This window comes from Zootoca vivipara, chromosome 11 (assembly GCF_965207765.1).
Source record: "Zootoca vivipara chromosome 11, rZooViv2.hap1.1, whole genome shotgun sequence".
Classification (NCBI taxonomy): Eukaryota; Metazoa; Chordata; class Lepidosauria; order Squamata; family Lacertidae; genus Zootoca; species Zootoca vivipara.
Genome location: NC_142594.1, coordinates 15,799,797 through 15,819,358, shown reverse-complemented (window position 1 = coordinate 15,819,358; position 19,562 = coordinate 15,799,797). Strand labels below are relative to the sequence as shown.

The window sequence follows — 19,562 nt, the reverse complement described above, 5'->3', positions numbered from 1 at the left end:
GGAACAGTGGTTGAGAAACGCTGCTCTAAGGAAGCGATGTACTATATTTCTTATTTCCCCCCTAACATGTGAACTTGCAAACTTCTGAACAGTTGCCACTGGTAGCAAGATATGACAGAAAATAGTACATTATATACAATTATATACAATAAAGCTTTATGTCCCAAAACATGGTAATATTTAGGTAAACCCTCCTGCAGCAAAGTAGCTCCTGCAGCAAAGTATACTCTCGACTCCGAGTATATTTCAAGAGGGATTTGGCTCAGGAAGATTCTCATTTTGCTAGTTGCCCATTTAATCTGAGGAGAAACATATTGCCAAGCACTGTTGTAGCATCGATAGCTATTCCCCATTAAAGTGATTCACACATTAGTTATTATAGCCCAATATTAATATTTGACGGAGCACCTTTCATAAATAATTCTCTTAAAAGATAAGTAGATGTGGCCAGATGATTTGTGTGAAAGTAAAAAAGGCACACTGCACGGCTGTACCGATTTCTTGAGCCTAATTAATGGCCTACCAATTACCTTAAAAAGCATTTCAACAGGGTGAATATCAAGTAAGGAGGTGAGAGGGAAAATGATGACCATGTTTGTGGAATTAATGAAGCCATTGCTGAAACTGCCACATGTCTTGTTCCAATAGCCGCAGGTCAAAATCAGAAAAGAACTGAGAAGGGTTCAGGGAAGAGCCACGGGGGCAAGCTTGATGTCTGCAGCCTAGATTGAAATGAGACAGAGTTAAGAAACTCAATATGTTTAGTTAGAGAAACTAGACTCTAAAAGTGTCAGTTGGGAGGTGACTTGAGTAGTCTATAAATATACAGGCCCAAGATTTTTGATGCTAGACAGCTCTTTAATATCACAGGCCAAGACATAATGAGACCCAGTGGATATAAGTTGAAGCTAGACAAATTCTCTCGAAGCGCCAACTTTATTGCTCTGTGTCACTGTCAAGTTGTGAAGGATCCTTCCTCCCGGTCTCTGCAGGCGATTCCTTCCTGTCGTTCTCAGAAGGCAAAGGGTGGCACCAGTTGCAATAACATTAAATTTCTTTTTTTGCCTCTTTTGGTGCTCTATTTGCGCATTGTTGGACTAGGAGGCGTGTGTACATACCATGCAGGGTTCCAAAGGCTGCTACTGAATTGTGTCATTGTGATCAATGTGGTCAGTGCCCATGAGTAGCAGTGGTAGTGTTGCATTCTGCGATTATGGCCCATAGGACTAAAATTTACCTACCTCCTTAAGAAGAATCACCCAAGACAGATAAAAAATTCCTTCCAGCAGCACCTTAGAGACCAACTAAGTTTGGCATTGGTATGAGCTTTCGTGTGCATGAACACTTCTTCAGATACACTGAAACAGAAGAAGTGTGCATGCACACGAAAGCTCATACCAATGACAAACTTAGTTGGTCTCTAAGGTGCTGCTGGAAGGAATTTTTTAAATTTTGTTTTGACTACGTCAGACCAACACGGCTACCTACCTGTAACCAAGACAGGTACTAATGTATCCAGTTGTTTTACAGAGCGATGGTAAATTTCATCTTGTGATAAAGAACAACCAGGATCTTTGAAACTGTCCTGGGACTCTTCAGAATTAAATCTCTCATCTGTGTTGTCATTTAAATTTGAATTTTTTGCTGGGGAAGCAATTGTCATTATGCCACATTCTGTCACAGCATGCATTACAGTACAGTAGCCTGGTGTCCAGAAATGGCTTGCTTGACCTGAGTTATTCCATTAAAGATTTTCCCAGGAAATGCATGGGTTCAAAAGTAAAAGGTCCCCCCAAAATGTCAGAATGTTGGTTTATGGCGGACGATTTGGTGCCCAGACTCCAACCTTGGGATTTTTAGACTTAGAAATATGGATCTGTCCTTGTGCAGATTTTCAGCTGTTTTACTAAATGAGTGTGGGACCCAACAGAGGAGAGATTTCTTTTCAGCTTCCCGGAATTGAGGGGGAAGGGAACATTGAAATGGACTGTCACTTTGTTGATTATGTTTTGCTGACTGTATTCTAGTACTTGCACTTATATTGGTATGAATTTGGAAAGGCTTGTTGACTTTGCAAGCTGGTGCAACTGTGATATAGTGTTAGTGGGATCAGCATCTGGCTCCTATCTGGTACTTGCATGTTTTGATTTTGTTTTCAAATTGTCTGGGTGGTGACAAATTAATTACAATTAAATAAGCCTTGATTACTCATCAAGCTTTGAGTGCTGCTCCACTTGGCTCTCAGCACCAAAGCTGACATGCTCACTGACATTCCTTGTCACCATGCAGACTCAGTGAATAATTATAAATGGAATGGTGCAGTCATTAAGGAGCAGCGGTTGGGGACAGGGTTGTAGAAAGAAATGAAGCAAAAGCAAGGCCAGCATTATCAATATCAAATATTTGGGTAGCCTGTATTAACCACCATTGGGCATTGCATTTTAAAGGGGGAGCATCATCTTCATTTAACCACTGGGGTGTCTAGTCTAATTCTAGTATCTGACAAAAATGCCTTTAAACCTCAAACACATGTAGCATTACCTCATACAATGCAAATCATGGAACACCATATGCAGAAGACATAAGGACCCAAATACTACCCTGATAGAGGTGCCAGCAGAACATTATTAGGGTGATCTTGCACACGTTGGACACAACAGACTCTTCTGGACTTCCCAACCCTACAAGTTTTTTTTTCTCTCTCTGTCTCTATCCCTTCCTCTCCTTCCCCCACCCATCCACACCACCTACTTCCTCCCCTCATGAGTATCTCATTTAAAAATATAGAGATATTGGGTTGACTTCACCCCCAAAGACGCATTCCATTGCCTCTTGACAGATGGATGCCAACAAATATCAGGAGACCATCTCTTAAACATTATTTCCTATTTATTTAACAACAATTTATTCTGGAATATTAACCACCAATTTGCCAAATAAAGGAATCATTGGGGAGTTGTAGTCAAACGATACCTGAGAGCTCACAGATTCCTCATTCCCAATGTAATGAACCACAGTATGATCAGCATGTTTCTCTGTAGCCATCTGTAAAAGTATATTCACCTAACAAAGACCTCAAGGACAGATTCTCTTCCTGGAACCTTTAGTCTCTTTGGGAAAGACTTGGAGAGTTTTGGCCATTCATGGTACCCAGCTTGATGGAAGGAATAGCTGTAACATAGTAACATAGTCCTAAGTGTTGGAGAAGGGATATATTGAGATGAAATAATGGAGACCAATGGAGCAGCCAAATTCTACACTGCAGTACCTAGAATTATGTGAAAGAAGTTCTTCGTTCAGGCAAGTTCTAGCAACGTGATGGACAGGGAAATTCAATATGGCAGCCAAGAAAGTGCAGGCAGGGGAAAGTAGCACGGTACATCTGTTAACAACTGGAAAGCGAAACCATTTGCAGAGTGGATGAAAAAACTGCCATCTAGATATGCTATGTCATTTTTATATCAGTAACCCAGGATTAATAAAATCAGCCACTTTGCTATTGAGATCCTATAGACATTTGTACTGTACATATTTTTGTTAAGAATGTTGGCATAACTGAATGTTCTTGTTATGTCATCCTTCCTTCCTACCCCGCAAAAAACGTATTGGTTGTACTACATGTTCTCTTTTATTTGGTGTACCAAGGCTTTCTGTTATGATACTTGGTGATATGGAACATCTGATATTATGACTACTCCTAATTTTCTGTCATATCTTGCTACCATAGCTTTGCAAGTGATATAAGAGGCTCTTACACCTGTCAGAAAGGCTTACTTAACTCATATGTTAAGAAAAAGCAAAGCCTGCTTGCTGAAATGAGCTGCAAATTCGAAGCTGCATATTGGGCCTGGTGATTTATTTGTTCACGGCACGGGTCAATTAATTTATTTCGCCATGATGTAATATTTAATTCTTTTTTAAAGAACAAATGGATTCAGCATAGTTGTTTGTCTAAGCAAAAGCAAAAGAGTAATTTGTCTGTCCAGCCTGGAACAGGTACAAAGTGAAACATGAATAAGTTTATCCAGTAAATAATAAAGGATATGTGCTGAGATGTTTCAAAGTTTTGTCTTAAAAGGAAAAGAGCGAGATTCCTCATCCCACCTCTGCTATTTGGGAAGGGAAGAAACAATTGTCAGCACAAAAAGGAGCTGCAATGTCCCTGTCTAAACTCTAGCTTAGGGGAGCTACAACCCCCCAAGGCAGTTTTCATAATTTAAAAACACATTATCACAAAGGAGTTGGGAAACAGGATCTTGTGCTTCGTCCCTGTCCCAAATTTTACTGTGGTTTCACAAGCTCCAATATCCACGAGCTCCTGAATCCTTCAACGTTTAGGGCTTTAAAAGGTCAACACCAACAATTTGAATTGTGCTCAAAAACGTACTGGGAGCCAATGTAGGGTCTTTCAGGACCGGTGTTATATGGTCTCGACGGCCCCTCCTAGTCACCAGTCTAGCTGCCGCATTCTGGAATAGTTATAGTTTTCAAGTCGCCTTCAAAGGTAGCCCCACGTAGAGCGCATTGCAGCAGTCCAAGCGGGAGATAACCTGAGCATGCACCACTCTGGCGAGACAGTCCGTGGGCAGGTAGGGTCTCCGCCTGCGTACCAGGAATTCATAGAAATTCATGGAAGATATGGTTATTGGTGGCTACCAACTACGATAGCTCTGTGCTACCTCTAGGATAAGAGGCACCTTGACTGAATACCAGTTGCTGTGGATCTGTTGTCCTCATGGCCTGCTTGGTGGGTGTCCCAGAGACAGCTGTTTGGCACTGGGGGGGGGGACCAGGGTATTGGAGTTTGGTTTTGCTCAGCAGGGCTTTTAGTATGTTCTTCATATCTTGAGTTAAATTCCTGCAGTAGGCTCAATTTGGGTTTCAAATAGGAAATACCTGCTTTTATTCCACCTATGTGATTAAGTGTTGAATAGCTCTTCTGAAGCAGAGAATGAGTTTATGCCTGGAGGTGGACGAAATACATTTCACTGCAGGGTGAAAAGTCTCTCCCCCCCCAATGCCTAACTGAACCCAGGTCTCCTAATCAGATATAAGTTAATGGAGTGGTAAAAATTGAGTAGATGGGATCACAAACAGCTTGTGGTCTGATCAAGTTGAATAGCTGAAAGGGGAAAGTGTTTAATAATGGGACATCCCTGAGAGGAGAAAGTAACCTTGCATTGTTTTCACCTCTCTCATTTTGGGAGGTTATTGTGTGCATTTATGTGGATAAGTATTCATTATAGGAGTATTTGCCGAAGGGAAGTTTTAGTTCAGATCCTACTTCAGAGAGCAGGTTGATTTGGCTCGGACCACTTTGGAGAACACCAACTTCACCTCAAGTTTGAAACAGAACCTCAACTTTGGAAAATCTGTTAATCCAAAACATAATGCCTCCCTGACGGGGTGATGGGGAAATCAGCCAATTGTTATAGCTTTGCTCGCTTTTAGACAGAAATGGATGATGTTTGCAGGGAATGAATCCTTCAGAATTTTAGACAGATGCTTTTTTCATGCTAGGCACTTTTTAAAGCTAAAATTCACTGATAAAAAGGGACTTGCTCTTATCTTCGTTGTTTTGTTGGCATTTTAAAAATGAAAATTGTATTCACTGTAGAGATCACTCAATTATGATACATTACTTCAACATTCTTGCCAAAAGCGCTGCCATTTGTGAGCCCTTGTAAAATAGTTCCCTGTGATTAGAAGCTAGAGCTATCAGTTGCAAAACTGTACCCACCTCCATGGGGGAGAGCTTGAGAGAAACATCTGTCTTCATAGACACACTGTATTGCAGAACCTGCTTCACTTTGAATGACACCTGGAGCTCTCTGAAGTGGACCATTTCATTTCAGGATTTGTCTAAAGTGACGCAGAACCTCTAGTACACATTTCTCTGTATATTTAAAAACTGTAAAGACTCATCTGGATAAAATACTAGTTTTTTTATCGGACCTTTTTGTGTGCCCGCTATAGTTCTATAAAAGGTTTTGTTGTTACAACACCTGAATGCTCAATTATAATTCATAAACATTTAGACCAAAGGTTTCCCAGCTTTTTCTGCCATTGTGTGACTAGCTAGGCTATTGTGATCCATTTCTCATATACGTATTTAAAACATTAAGCAAGGAGAGGTCTCCATGGATATTCCCGTTGAAGGATTCAGGAGCTCATGGATATTGGAGCTTGTGAAACCACAGTAAAATTCGGGACAGGGACGAAGTACAAGATTCTGTTTCCCAACTCCTTTGTGATAATGTGTTTTAAATTATGAAAACTTGAGGTAAATTTTTAAAGCATTCCAAGTGATGAATAGTGTGCTTTGCTTTCTGTACCACAAAGTCAGATCCAGAGAAGACCAATAGTTACTGAAAACAGAAAATACAGCAATATTTATTTTCACACACACAGTGGTACCTTGGTTCTCAAACTTAATCCGTTCCGGAAGTCCATTCCAAAACCAAACCGCGCTTTAACATTGAAAGTAATGTAAAATGGATTAATCTGCTCCAGACTTTTAAAAACAACCCCTAAAACAGCAATTTAACATGAATTTTACTATCTAATGAGACCATTGCTCCACAAAATGAAAGCAATAAACAATGTACTTCAGTCACACAATCAATCAGTAGCTGAACTGTCACAAAAACGAAAAAGAGCTGCAAAAACAAAACAGACCTCAGCATAACACTCAAAACGGGAGTGTGGAACTCAAATAGGAAGCGTAACAGTCAAAATGGAGCACGTTCAGCTCCTGAAAGAAGTTCGCAAACTAGAACACTCGCGGGTTTGCAGTGTTTGGGTTCCATGTTGTTTGAGTACCAAGGTGTTTAAGAACCAAGGTACCACTGTGTGTGTGTGTGTGTGTGTGTGTGCGCGCACACACACACACTCTCTCTCTCTCAAGATTTCACTTCTTCCTGGGACAGCTATAGTTCAGTGATAGTGGTTATGTTCTATATATAGGAGTGCCTAAGTTCAGTTCCCAGGATCTCCAGCTAAAAGTTTAGCATTTGATATGTATGGCACAAACAGTGATAGGGATTTGGGAAAGGGCAACACTCATGCAAAGAGGTCCCACATTCAATCCTAGCATCCCCAGTTAAAAACAATCTCATGGAGAAGGTCTGGGATAGAGCCCTTGTTTGAGCTCGTGGAGAACCACTACTAGTCAGGTAGCTAAAACTGAACTGAATGGACTTTGCATAAGACAGCTTCATATTCCCATATGGAGTCCAAAAGCAAGTCTAGGAAATGTCAGGTCCACTTCAAAAATGATGATGTTGGGAGGGAAGGAAGAGAAACTGCAAGCGTTCCTCTGTTCCACTGGCTTACCCAAAATAGCATTCTCACATCCTCTTGCCACACGAGGAAATTCATGTGAGGAGGAGCCCAGGAGGGCGATGTAAATGTTGCATCTTGGATGAAATGGAGAAGGAAGCAGGTAAACTGAAGTGCAAGGCAATTGTGCTTCCTGTTCTCTCTACTACATCATGATGTCCAAAGCAACTCCTTGCCATCTGTTGGCATTAAACATATATATTCCTGTTTTATTGCCAGCTTTATCAACTGATGTTTACTGCCAGTTTAACTGCAACAAGATGATGATGAAATGTATGTTTAGTTTCAGCAGGGTATCTGGAGCGTTCAAACAGATAAGAGGATTGTGTCTTATAAAGTGGGAGTAAAAGCCACCCCTGTTTGCGGGAGAGTGTATTTTATGGGTTCTGTCTCATACTTATAATATATCTATTTGTCTAAATTGCAGGTGAGTTGTAGAAAAGCACTCAGGTGGCTATACCTGAAACCTATAGCCCCAAGTAGATGTATAGCTTTAATGAAAACCATTTTATTACGCAAGGGGCCTTCCCCCATCACTCCACCCCCAGAGTAATCTAAGTAATGATGGGCTCATCAATTTGGTTTAGTTGCATGTTTTCCTGACCCACTTGCCAAAGCATTGTTCTAAATATTACTTCCAATAAAGCACGGTAGGTTTGGTGTGCTCATTGAGTTTACTCTTTCTTGTCAGTTCCATCCTGTTTACTTCTGCTTTGAACACTGCTGCTGCAAAAGACATAAACGACAAGTTCACTTCAGGCTTGAAATAAATTTTGCCAATTCATAGCCCAGCTTCATGAATTCAAATGTCCTCTGTCTCTGAGGCAGCTAATATTTGGATGTTTCGTTTATCCTGTCGTCATATGACCTAGGTCGACCTAATGCTGTTTTTAATCTGCTGAACACTAAAAATTCATGAAGACCAGAATGTTTAAATAATAAAATAATGTCCTAATTAACAGTCTAGTCTTACTGGCCACTGAAACTGCCTCAGCATCTAGAGTAGCAGAGCAATGCAACTCCTTTCTGCTTTTATTTAAATGTCCCTAAGGAAACTTTGGCTACAGGTAGTGCATATATAGGGACGCAGGTGGTGCTGTGGGTTAAACCACAGAGCCTAGAGCTTGCCGATCAGAAGGTCGGCGGTTCGAATCCCTGCGACGGGGTGAGCTCCCGTTGCTCGGTCCCAGCTCCTGCCAACCTAGCAGTTCGAAAGCACATCAAAGTGCAAGTAGATAAATAGGTACCACTACAGCGGGAAGGTAAACGGCGTTTCCATGTGCTGCGCTGGTTCGCCAGAAGTGGCTTTGTCATGCTGGCCACATGATCTGGAAGCTGTACGCCGGCTCCCTTGGCCAATAATGCGAGATGAGCGCCGCAACCCCAGAGTCGGTCACGACTGGACCTAATGGTCAGGGGTCCCTTTACCTTTACCTAGTGCATATATATTAACTATGACACCTAAAGGTCCCTGATGAGTTTGGCTGTGAGGATTTTAGAGGGTGATGTTCAGGGGTAGTGTGGTAGAAGTAAAAAAAAAACTATGGTGAGCAGGCAGTGGAAATGTTCCTAAATCAGGGAGACATCAGAGGCCTCTCGAAGGATAGAGAAGGCCCAGTCTTCCACCGTTGGGAAGAACATCTGTTGCCTCTGGAAAGCTGCCAGTAATGCTTTCTGCTGTTTTGAGATGGATAATTGGTGAAGAACAGAGGTTTGTGGGTAGTTGATAGGTGTGCACCAACTCTATGGGGCTGAGGACACCACGGCCTCCCCTCCAAACTATGTGGACCCCCCTGCTCAGCACCTGAGGGCCCCAGTCCTGCCACTCACCACCTGGCCTAGGGTGGAGCCTATAAAGGACTGCTGCCACTGCTGCTGTGAGGCAGAGGGCTCCATTTTGGTTTGTTTTTTGTTTAAATTGCTGTTATTTTTTACCTATGTCATTTTAAACTGTGATATTAATGCTGTATTCTTATTTTTAGTTTTTGATTTATGTGGAAATTGTTTTCCATTGGGTTGTGTATTATTTTTGATGTGGTTTATTTATTGTTTACGACTTTTGTAATTATGTAAATCTTGTCATGTTGTAAGCTGCCTTGAGCATTGATTTTAACTGTGGAAAGGCGGCATACAAATAAAAAATGATGATGATGATTGGGGGGGGGCTGAGCCCCGCAATCATGAGGGATCGGGTCACTGTGACGACAGGCCCTCCCCATGCTGGTGGACGGCCCCGCCGTGTAAAATGCATTTTTGGTTGAGATTTACCAAGCCCTGACATTTTACAGCTTTTGGCATTTGGCTGTAGCCTCCTTGTTTAGGAAGGCCTTCGGCTGAAAATCTTTCCTCTGTTGTTGTAGTAAAAGCACAGAGAATAGCTCCTGCCTCCTAATCTGCATCAAGGTTACAGTCTTAAACACACAAATTTAAGAGTAGAACCACTGAAGACAGTAGGATTTATGTCCAAGCAAATACCGTAATCCTGTGAGTTAGCCCCATTGGGACTCAATCCTGAATCTAGAATTGGCATGTAAATCTCACCCTTTTAATACACTCTGACCTCAGCTTTATAAATGAATATCTAACTCTACAGGGGCTAAAACTTTGGTCTTTCTTAATTTAAACACAAATGAAGGAAATGACCCCTACAATGAAATGAAAATTTGGGTGTGTGTGGCAGGGTTGCGGTTATATTGCGTCTGCTTAAGTACCATAATGAGGGTGAAGTTTCTGTGAAAATTTCCCCAAATGAACAATAGGGAACAGAAACCTTCAAGTTTATAAATTGCCTCTATAACAAACCTGGCTGTCTTGGGAGTCATTCTAAATAAAATAAATATATCCTCGACCATGATTTTGTATCCTCTGTGGGTTGTGGAAAATGTTTTCTCCTTTTGGCTGTCAGCTGCTCTTAATTATCTATTAACATAGGAATCTGACCAGTTGCAAGTTAACTACTAACTTAAAATCATGGGTTTTAATAATTCAAAATGTTTCATGGTTAACACGTTTATGCAGTCAGAGATGGTACAGGCTATGTGAATGTTACACAATTTGCACTTCGTAATTTAGTTTTCAAGGGCAAATCAACCTCACTGCTTGCTAACGCTAATTTTCCAAGGGTTATAAGACTTTAATTTGATTCTTTATCCACTGTGCATAAAACAATCACTGGAATTTGCATAGTAAATTATCAGATAATCACTTTTTATGCCCACTACCTGCTAGTCTTTACTTTTAAGAGATACCCTAGGTAGGCACATGATGTAAACCAGAAGAAACTTTGCTATAGAATTGATGGTACAAAGTCTTCATGGAGTGAGTGCACGAATCTTGTAAATAGGAAGGGAGAAGCGTTATCAGGACTGTATAGATTATTGAATTCATTTTAGATGTACTCGCTTTTATTTCTGGTTATCTGCCCACTTTTGAGTAAGCCTATTTATGGGCTGTTTGCTAGATCTGATCCAGCTAGGCTGATTTACTTGCAAATGGCCTTGGCCCAGTATACTTGAAGGAGCGTCTCCACCCCCATCGTTCAGCCCTGACACTGAGGGCCTTCTGGAGGTTCCCTCACTGTGAGAAGTGAGGTTACAGGGAACCAGGCAAAGGGCCTTCTCGGTAGTGGTGCCTGCCCCGTGGAACGCCCTCCCATCAGATGTCAAGGAGATAAACAACTATCTGACTTTTAGAAGACACCTGAAGGCAGCCCTGTTTAGGGAAGTTTTATTCTGTTTTTAGTGTTCTATTGGGAGCCGCCCAGAGTGGCTGGGGAAACCCAGCCAGATGGGCGGGGTATAAATAATAAAATTATTATTATTGTAAACAGAGATTTAAACATGCTTATTTCATTATGAATCTGGAATTATGAATTGGGTCCTGACGAAGTTAATTAAACTTGGGTCTTACTGAAATCAATGAGAACAAAGTGCAACTAGCTTGGTCTCAAGATATGGCTATAGTCAAATTCATTTCATAGAATCATGGAACTGTAGCGTTGGAAGGGACACTACGGGTCATCTAGTCAAACCCCCTGCAATGCAGGAATCTCAGCTAAAGCATCCATGACAGGTGGTCATCCAAACCTCTGCTTAAAAACCTCCAAGGAAGGAGAGTCCACTACCTCCCGAGGGAGAATGTTCTGCTGCTGAACAGCACTCTTCCTGATGTTTAGTTGGAATCTCATTTCTTGTTTAAAGAAAAGGTGTAAGACTGTTTTAATAGATAAATAATGTTCACACAATGCTCACATCTGAGTGTTGTTGTTTTCTTTAAAAGTAGCCATGTAACCATTATATTCTTAGGCATCTGAGAATGAAATTGGTGCAATTTCATGATATCTGTTCCTGTGAAACATGGACAAGCAGTTAAATGTAAGGCATAATATTTAGAAAGCCTTTTTGAGGGGGCGGGGGCGGGAAAGCACTTGAAAATCTCCAGGCATCCCATCTGTGTTTAAAGGAACAATAATAACAAAACTTTAAATTAGCATAAGAGATTTAAGGCATTTCAGGAAAACATTGATTAAATCTGCCAATGAAGCGAATGTGCTTGGTGAGTGACCTAATTAGTGTGTACTTGGTTCTTTTTCACTGCACTGCTTACCATTAATTGCTGTTCCGCTGGTCTTCTCCTGACAAGCCGCAAAAAAAACAACAACACAAGGATGAGGGATTTGTTGCAAAAATAGTGACATTCAGTTTTAATTCATTTGAACCTGCTGCCAAGTTAATTATGGAATTGAGAAACTGAGCGCAGGGGGCTCCCAGCCATTTAGGTTATGGGAGACATAGCTGTTTAGTGTCTGACTGTGAGTTCAGATAGAGCTTATTACGGCACACATAAAAGTCCACTTGCTGTGTCTTTAAGTGGGCTTCCCCTAAATGCACACATACACAGACTGGTGCCTATAGATTCACAGTTGCTGTTTCTCTGCGTTCATCATTTCTCTGCACGCCATAAAGCCTAAGTAAAATTAGTCCCTTTTTTTCTTTCTTTCAGGAGGGGGTTCCTAGTGGTTAGTAAAGACAATGGACCGTCTTGACAAAGATACATACATATTAAATTTCAGAGTTGGAGGCGTTTCTCCAAAAGCTAGCGTGGTACTTGCTTCTGAGACGTCAGAGTGATTTCTTTTCTGACCTGCATTCAGCACAGTGCTGATTCCATTTTGCTTCTGCCAAATTCTACGTCACTTGTCTCGCCGTCTGCTATTTCATGGAAGTTACATATGCTACGTAACTCTTAGTGCAACTTACATACTTAACACTTATTTCAGTGTAAAAGAAATGTCAAAACCATGCAAACCAAACCCCATTCAATATGTATCCTTTGTGGACATAAATACAACAATAACCTTGGGAACTGTGGCAATTTCTCCTTCCTTTTCTGTTTATGTTGGAATTCTCTGGCATCCCTTTAGAAGTCATGCTTCACTTTTTTTTTACAATATTAGGGTCTTTTTTTGCTCAGAAAGTAGTATTTCATCATAGGGGACACGTGCAAAATTATTGATAGTGTGGAGAAAGCAGATACACGTATATCTTCTCCATCTTTCACTAGAAGTTGGGCTCATCCAATGAAGGTGAATGTTGGAATATTCAGAGCAGGCAAAAAGTATTTCTTAATACTGTGCAATTCTTAATACTGTGTATAGTTAAGCTATGAAATTTGCTATCTATCTCAAGATGCCATAACTACCGGTAGGTACAAACTTGGAAGGCTTTAAAAAGTAGGGTTAGACAAATTCATAGAGGTTAAGGCTGTCAATAACCACTAGCTATGATGTTTGTGAACTACATCGAGACAATCTGGCATAGCGGTTAGAGTGTTAAACTAGGACCTGGGAGAGCAGGGTTCAAATCCCCACACAGCCATGAAGCTCAGTGGGTGACCTAACATAACCTACCTCACAGGGTTCACAGGGTTGGAGGAGAACCATGTACAACACCTTGAGATACTTGGAAGATACAGATGGTATAGCAACAACAACAACAAGCTCCCATAATGGGTTGTTACTGGGAATAGTTACTGGGGGGGGCACAAGTGGGGAGGGTGCTCATCTCCTGCTTGTGGGCTTCCCATAGGCATCTGCTTGGCCTCCGTAAGATCAGGATGCTGGACCAGATGTGGCTTTGGTCTGATTTCAGCAGAATTCTTCTAACATTCTTCTAGAGTAGGGGTCGGCAACCTGCGGCCCATGGGACACAAGCGGCCCACGGGGGTTGTTTTAACGGCCCACGAGCCGTGCCCAAACCGAGCCGCCTGCTCGGCGAGTCCCTGCGCGCTGCACTAAACTGGCGCAGCACAGAGCAGGGACTCGCTTCTGCTGGTAACCAGCAATTTGAAGTGGGTCCAGAAACTAATTGGTAGCCAGTGCAGTTGGGCCAGGATCAGTGTAATGTGCTCAGACTGTCTTGCCCTGGTGAACAACCTGGTCTCTTAATTCTGTACCAGGACTGTCATTTAGGCACCTGGTGTTGAAAATATTACTATATGGTAATATAAATTTAAACAGGGCTTTCTTTTCAGCCAGAACTCACCGGAGCTCAGTTCTGGCACCTCTCATGTGGTTGCCATTATAAGAGAACAAGGAAGGTGTTCCGGCCCCTCCTTCTCAAGAAAAAATAGCACTGCGTATAAATTGTCGCCCTTTAATGCCAGTCAAAAGCACCATTACATCTTTTGGCTACGCTTGTAGCTTGATTTGTGTGAAATGTGACTAAACTTCCTGTGGTGGAATCTCTGCCAATACCACAGCCAGCTAGACGTATCATAAACATACTGGCTGAACCATTCTTACCAGTTTCATACACAATGTTGATAAGTCAGTGTGTCATTTCTCTTTCAACCCCTTCAGGTAAAGATTTCTGACATGTAAATACATTATGCAAAATGCTAATTAGACCTAGAATCCTTTGTAAACTTACATGGAAGTAGGGCCCAGTGGGACTTATTTCTGTGTAAACAAGGGCGCAATTTGTAGATTTTTTTGCTCAACATAGTTGCAGTTACTAATTCTATAATAAAAGTGATTGGGCTACTTCAGAACAAGCGTTTTGGGGATCACGGCCTTAGTAATTCATACTTCACAGCTTCGCTGCAGAATACTTTTTAGGACTGCTGTGTATAACAAGTTCATTTCTTTGTAACATGCTGTGTAAAAGACTAAAAAACGGAGGAATATGGTTGGGAATATAATACGGTTAATTAAAACATAAAAACGTAATGCTAATTATGTTTTTGTGTTTTTTGGTGGCAGCATTTGTAGGGAGGCAGCCGCAGTAAGTTTGCACTGGACTTATGTGTATAATTTATGAATATTCTTCCTAAAAAGTGTGTGTGTGGGGGGTAATTGCTACCATTTGTTTGCTACTACTAGGAGTTTTTTATTTTTTTGGTAATTTGTAAAGAATTTCTAATGCAACTCGTACAGTCTTTTGTCTCGTGCAAATTATTACCCCCCTTTTGCAGATGTGGAATTGAAGCTGAAGGCTTGTCACACATCACCTGTGAGTTAGGCAGGGGTTCTTCCAGGCGGAACTCACCTGCCGCACAGCGACAGGGCTCAAGAACTTTGGCTGGATGCTCCCCCAACAAGTTCCAGCACCTCTTTTTCTAGAAAAAAAGCCCCGAGTTTAGGTGCCTGGGAATAAATGCCTCTCTTCTCCTCCACTCAGGAGGGGAGAATAGTGAACCCCTCAGTCAGATCCTGGGTTGTTCAAATTATATTTGGTTTAAAGCACAGCGTAGTGCCTGAGTGTGGGTGTAACAAAGAATTGTGGCTTCTTTAAGTAGTACAGTCAAACCTCGGGTCCCGAATGGTTCTGTTTTTGGAACATTTCGGCTCCCAAACGCCGAAAACTCAGAAGTAAATGCTCTGGTTTTCAAACCTTTTTCGGAAGCCAAGTGTCCGAAGTGGCTTCCGCTTGAGTGCGGGAAGCGCTTGCAACCAATCGGAAGCCGATCCTCAGTTCTTGAACATTTCGGAAGCTGAACGGGCTTCTGGAATGGTTTACATTCAACAACCGAGGTTTGACTGTAGAAGCTCTCACCAAAGGGGCAGAAGGGAGGGAGAGTGTGTGAGCTTGAGATGCCCTGCAGCTTGTTCCTGATCGCATAAAGTGGGTGAATAAATCCTGGGCAAAGGTGGGATTCCTTAAAACAGGTATCTCAGTTGCAAAGTCAAACTCCTCCATTGTTGATATTTTATAAATGGTTGCATTGGCTATCAGGACTGCAATCCTGACTCAATGGGAGAGGGATCACGGTTGCACATAGCTGCTTCTTTGCTAGTGGCAGTGGGGGAACTCTATGGAGGCTCTGGAGCAATGAAAGTCTCAAGCTTTGACCCGGCAGGTGGGAAGCTATTGTGGATAGTAGTCAATGGAAAGCCCTGAAGTAGGGTGTTTCTGGGCAGGCAGCAGAGGAGGATCCCCTTAGGGCAGCCTTTATCAACCTTTGGGTCTCCAGTTGTTGGACTACAACTCCCATCATTCCTAGCCAGCATGGACAGTTGTCAGGAATGATGGGAGTCATAGTTCAGGAACAACCCAAGGTTAAGAAAGGCTGCCTTAGGGACTCCCCCCCCCCCGCCAAACACCTTACACCCTAGCCGGCGGGGCTGTGGATGTGATGGTGAATCTGCTTCTTCATGCTGTCCGACTCCCTACATTGGAATTGTTCTTTCTGATGATCAAGGAAACCCTGCAAGAATGGAACTGCTGGATTAAATTGCTGTGCAAAGTTGCCTTAAAGTTAATTAAAGGTACTTGTGCTTTGCAAGAGTTCAGCTGTGATGATTGCTTTTCGACAGAGTACTGTACCAGAAGACCTGCTGTTCATTCTTAATACTTGTTCAGTAATAAAGGATCCGGAAACCCATGGTGTGTTAATGTTCTTTTTTAAAGACAAAACCCCAACAACGTGTTTTAAGGTATTTTATTTGTTACGTTGTTGGCATCCGTCTGTCTCGAGAGATAGTGGAAGTGTGTGCCATCAGGGGCAAAGTCTAACTGTTAAGAGAGTTACAGCACCTGCTGCGGCTGTAGAGACAATGACAATGAACAAATAACCAATATTTGTTGTATTTATACTATATTGTTATAATATTTATTATAAAATATCTAAAGAAGCCATTGTGCCTTTATTGTGTCCGTTGATCAACAAAAATCATCCTTAGTCAGAGAATGGAAGAGACCCCTCTGTGGTCAGTATGTAAAAACAAGTATTTGTCCCTTCTGAATTTTTGAATGTTGGAACAAGGACAAGTGTTCATTGCTAGAACTTTACCTTGCCTGTCACCCTGCCCTTTCCATAATACAGTCGTACCTTGGAAGTCGAACAGAATCCGTTCTGGAAGAACGTTCAACTTCCAAAACATTCGGAAACCAAAGTGTGGCTTCTGATTGGATGCAAGAAGTTCCTGCAGCCAATCAGAAGCCGCGGAAGCCCCGTCGGACGTTGGGGTTCCAAAGAATGTTCGCAAACCGGAACAATCACTTCCAGGTTTGCGGCGTTCGGGAGCCAAAACATCCGAGTACCAAGGCGTTTGGGATCCAAGGTACGGCTGTATACATTTATAACACAATCCTGTGCATGTCTACACAGAAGTAGGTACCAGTGTGTTAAATGGGAGATAGTCTGGGATTTAAGCCTTACAGTGCAGGCCTACATATGTCTACTCAGAAGGACTAGTTGCAGAGTAGTATACCCTGTCGGGTCCCGTAAGGTTACCCCAGTGGTTCTCAAAGGGTGTGGTGTGTCAGGAGACGATGGGATGTGTGGCAGGAAGATTCAAGTACAATCCATATTATATGTGGGGAATGATTCATGTTCTTATGTAGCTGCTTTGTTTTGTACTTTCTGGATGTCTCATGTCATGTCATCATATTATAAAGTAGTTGTGTTCTATGTTATTATCAGGCTTTGGGGAATCTGATCCCTCCCACAGTGGCAGCCAAGAAGCAGATAAACAATAAAAGTTCTTACCAAGTAATTAATTCAATATTCACAGAGAGAGTCTAAGGAATGAGGTGTTGCTCCAAGTGAAATCCCACCCCCTCAGTCTATTCTATTCTACGTCACCCCTGCGCCGGCTGATCTGAGCTTTCTGCCTCTGAGCTTTCCGTTCTACTACCCTTAATGCTCGCCAGGTCCTGGGAGAGGGGTGGGTCATGAATGCTTTCCAAGGACACTGATTCTGTCAGCTGTCTCTCCCCTGGTGCTGCTTCTTCCTGCTGTTCCTCTCCCAATATTTCCCAGCCTCCCCCCTCTGCAGCCTCTGAACTATGACCTTCTGCAAACCACTGTTCTAAATCTATACTGTCCTCGGAAAGGTTCAGGAGAAAGGGGGGCGCCCCCCACCATTCCTCCTCAGTCCAGTTATAAATCAAGCACTGCAATGAGTTGTTTCTTTTTGTTTTCCAAAGTATTTATTACCCATTAAAAAGGGGTGTGGTGCAAGCAAATTTTTATTCTGAATGTGGCATAGAGAAAAAGGTTGGGAGAACCACCGGATTACCTTAACAGACTATTGAGATGCTATTAGAATGGGTTAGTTTGTGATTTAAAATATTTGCATTTAAAGTTGTAGCCCGCCCTGGGGTCTTGCTACAGGGGGTGAGCAATAAGTTGGGGGGGGGGGGAATAACTAAATAAAAGTATGCCTCATGGGGTTTAATAGGATTTCCTCCCAGGTAGGTGTGCATAGGATTGCATCATCATCATCATCATTTATTATTTATACCCCGCCCATCTGGCTGGATTTCCCCAGCCTCTCTGGGTGGCTTCCAACAAAATATTAAAATACAATAGTCTGTCAAACATTAAAAGCTTCCCTAAACAGGGCTGACTTCAGTTGTCTTCTAAAAGTCTGGTAATTGTTTTTCTCTGCCACTACCGAGAAGGCCCTCTGTCTGGTTCCCTGTAACTTGGCTTCTCACAACAAGGGAACCACCAGAAGGTCCTTGGTGCTGGACCTTAGTGTCCGGGGAGAATGATGGGGGTGGAAATGCTCCTTCAGGTATATTGGACCGAGGCCATTTGAATTGTGCTCAGAAACGTACTGGAAGCCAATGTAGGTATTTCAAGATTAGCTGCCACATTCTTGATTAGTTGTAGTTTCCGGGTCACCTTCAAAGGTAGCCCCACATAGAGTGCATTGCAGTAGTCCAAGCAAGAGACAACTAGAGTATGTGCCACTCTGGTGAGACAGTCCACGGGCAGATAGGGTCTCAGCCCGCGTACCAGATGGAGCTGGTAAATAGCTGCCCTGGACACAGAATTGACCTGCACCTCCATGGACAGCTGTGAGTAATTTGGTAGCTAGAGGGAGCAGGGCTAACATGGAAGCCGTTATTGATAAGAGAGAAGTTGTTTAAAAAGTTGGATGTTCTTTGAAGGTATTAATGAATACTTCTGTATTTCCCCCCCTAAAGGTTATGGTTTTGTAGATTTTGACAGCCCAGCAGCAGCACAGAAGGCAGTAGCGTCTCTTAAAGCAAATGGAGTTCAAGCGCAAATGGCAAAGGTAAGATCAGTCAGAGGGCATTCTTAACCTTGTAACGTTGTGTATTACTCTCTGCGATATTAATTTTGTGGGCTTGTTCCATTTCCTTGTTGTTTTCTAAGTCAGGATTTCTTGCAATCTTGTTTCATTACTCAACACAAGTTTGTCTTCTGACTCCACTGATTTCTTCTTCATCTTCTTTTGTCTGTTGGCTTGCCAATGTGTATGATGCCTGTGATTTGCCCGGGTCTTGAAATGTGGTGCCCTTAAATTCCATAACACTCTCCTGCCATCCTTCAAGGAACTTCATAAGACAAGGTTAATACACCTTTAGGCGCCAGGCAAAACCTTTCCTCTATAGCCAGGCCTTTGACTGATTGACATCCGATGCTCTTTAAAAACGTGCTGTGGAAAGGGGGATTATTAGGTTGTCTTTGTTTTTATGGTGTATTTTCTGGTTTTGTTTATAATGTGCTTTTATGTTGCAAACCACCCTGAGTATAGGGCGGCATACAATTAATAATAATAATAATAATAATAATAATAATAATAATACTCTTGTGATGGGAAGAGCACTGACATCCAGGCCCTAAATATGACAGTGGAGAGGAGGAATGTGTGTTCCAGGGCTCGCTAGTTGGGGCATGGTTGCTGCACCGCCCCAATACTTTGGAGCTCGATGAAGCCTTGCACTGTTCTGCATAAACCTGAG

At 42.2% G+C, this 19,562-nt stretch overlaps 1 protein-coding gene across 5 annotated transcripts in view; it reads left to right on the top strand.

Moving 5' to 3' along the window:
• Positions 1-19,562, top strand: part of RBMS3 (RNA binding motif single stranded interacting protein 3) — a 755,586-nt gene that overhangs the window by 462,944 nt on the left and 273,080 nt on the right. For all 5 annotated transcript variants that reach the window (XM_035130054.3, XM_088653927.1, XM_035130057.3 and 2 more), the window contains one exon: positions 18,780-18,871. In XM_035130054.3, the coding sequence (XP_034985945.3) occupies positions 18,780-18,871 (92 nt within the window). The remainder of the gene's footprint in view (positions 1-18,779; positions 18,872-19,562) is intronic.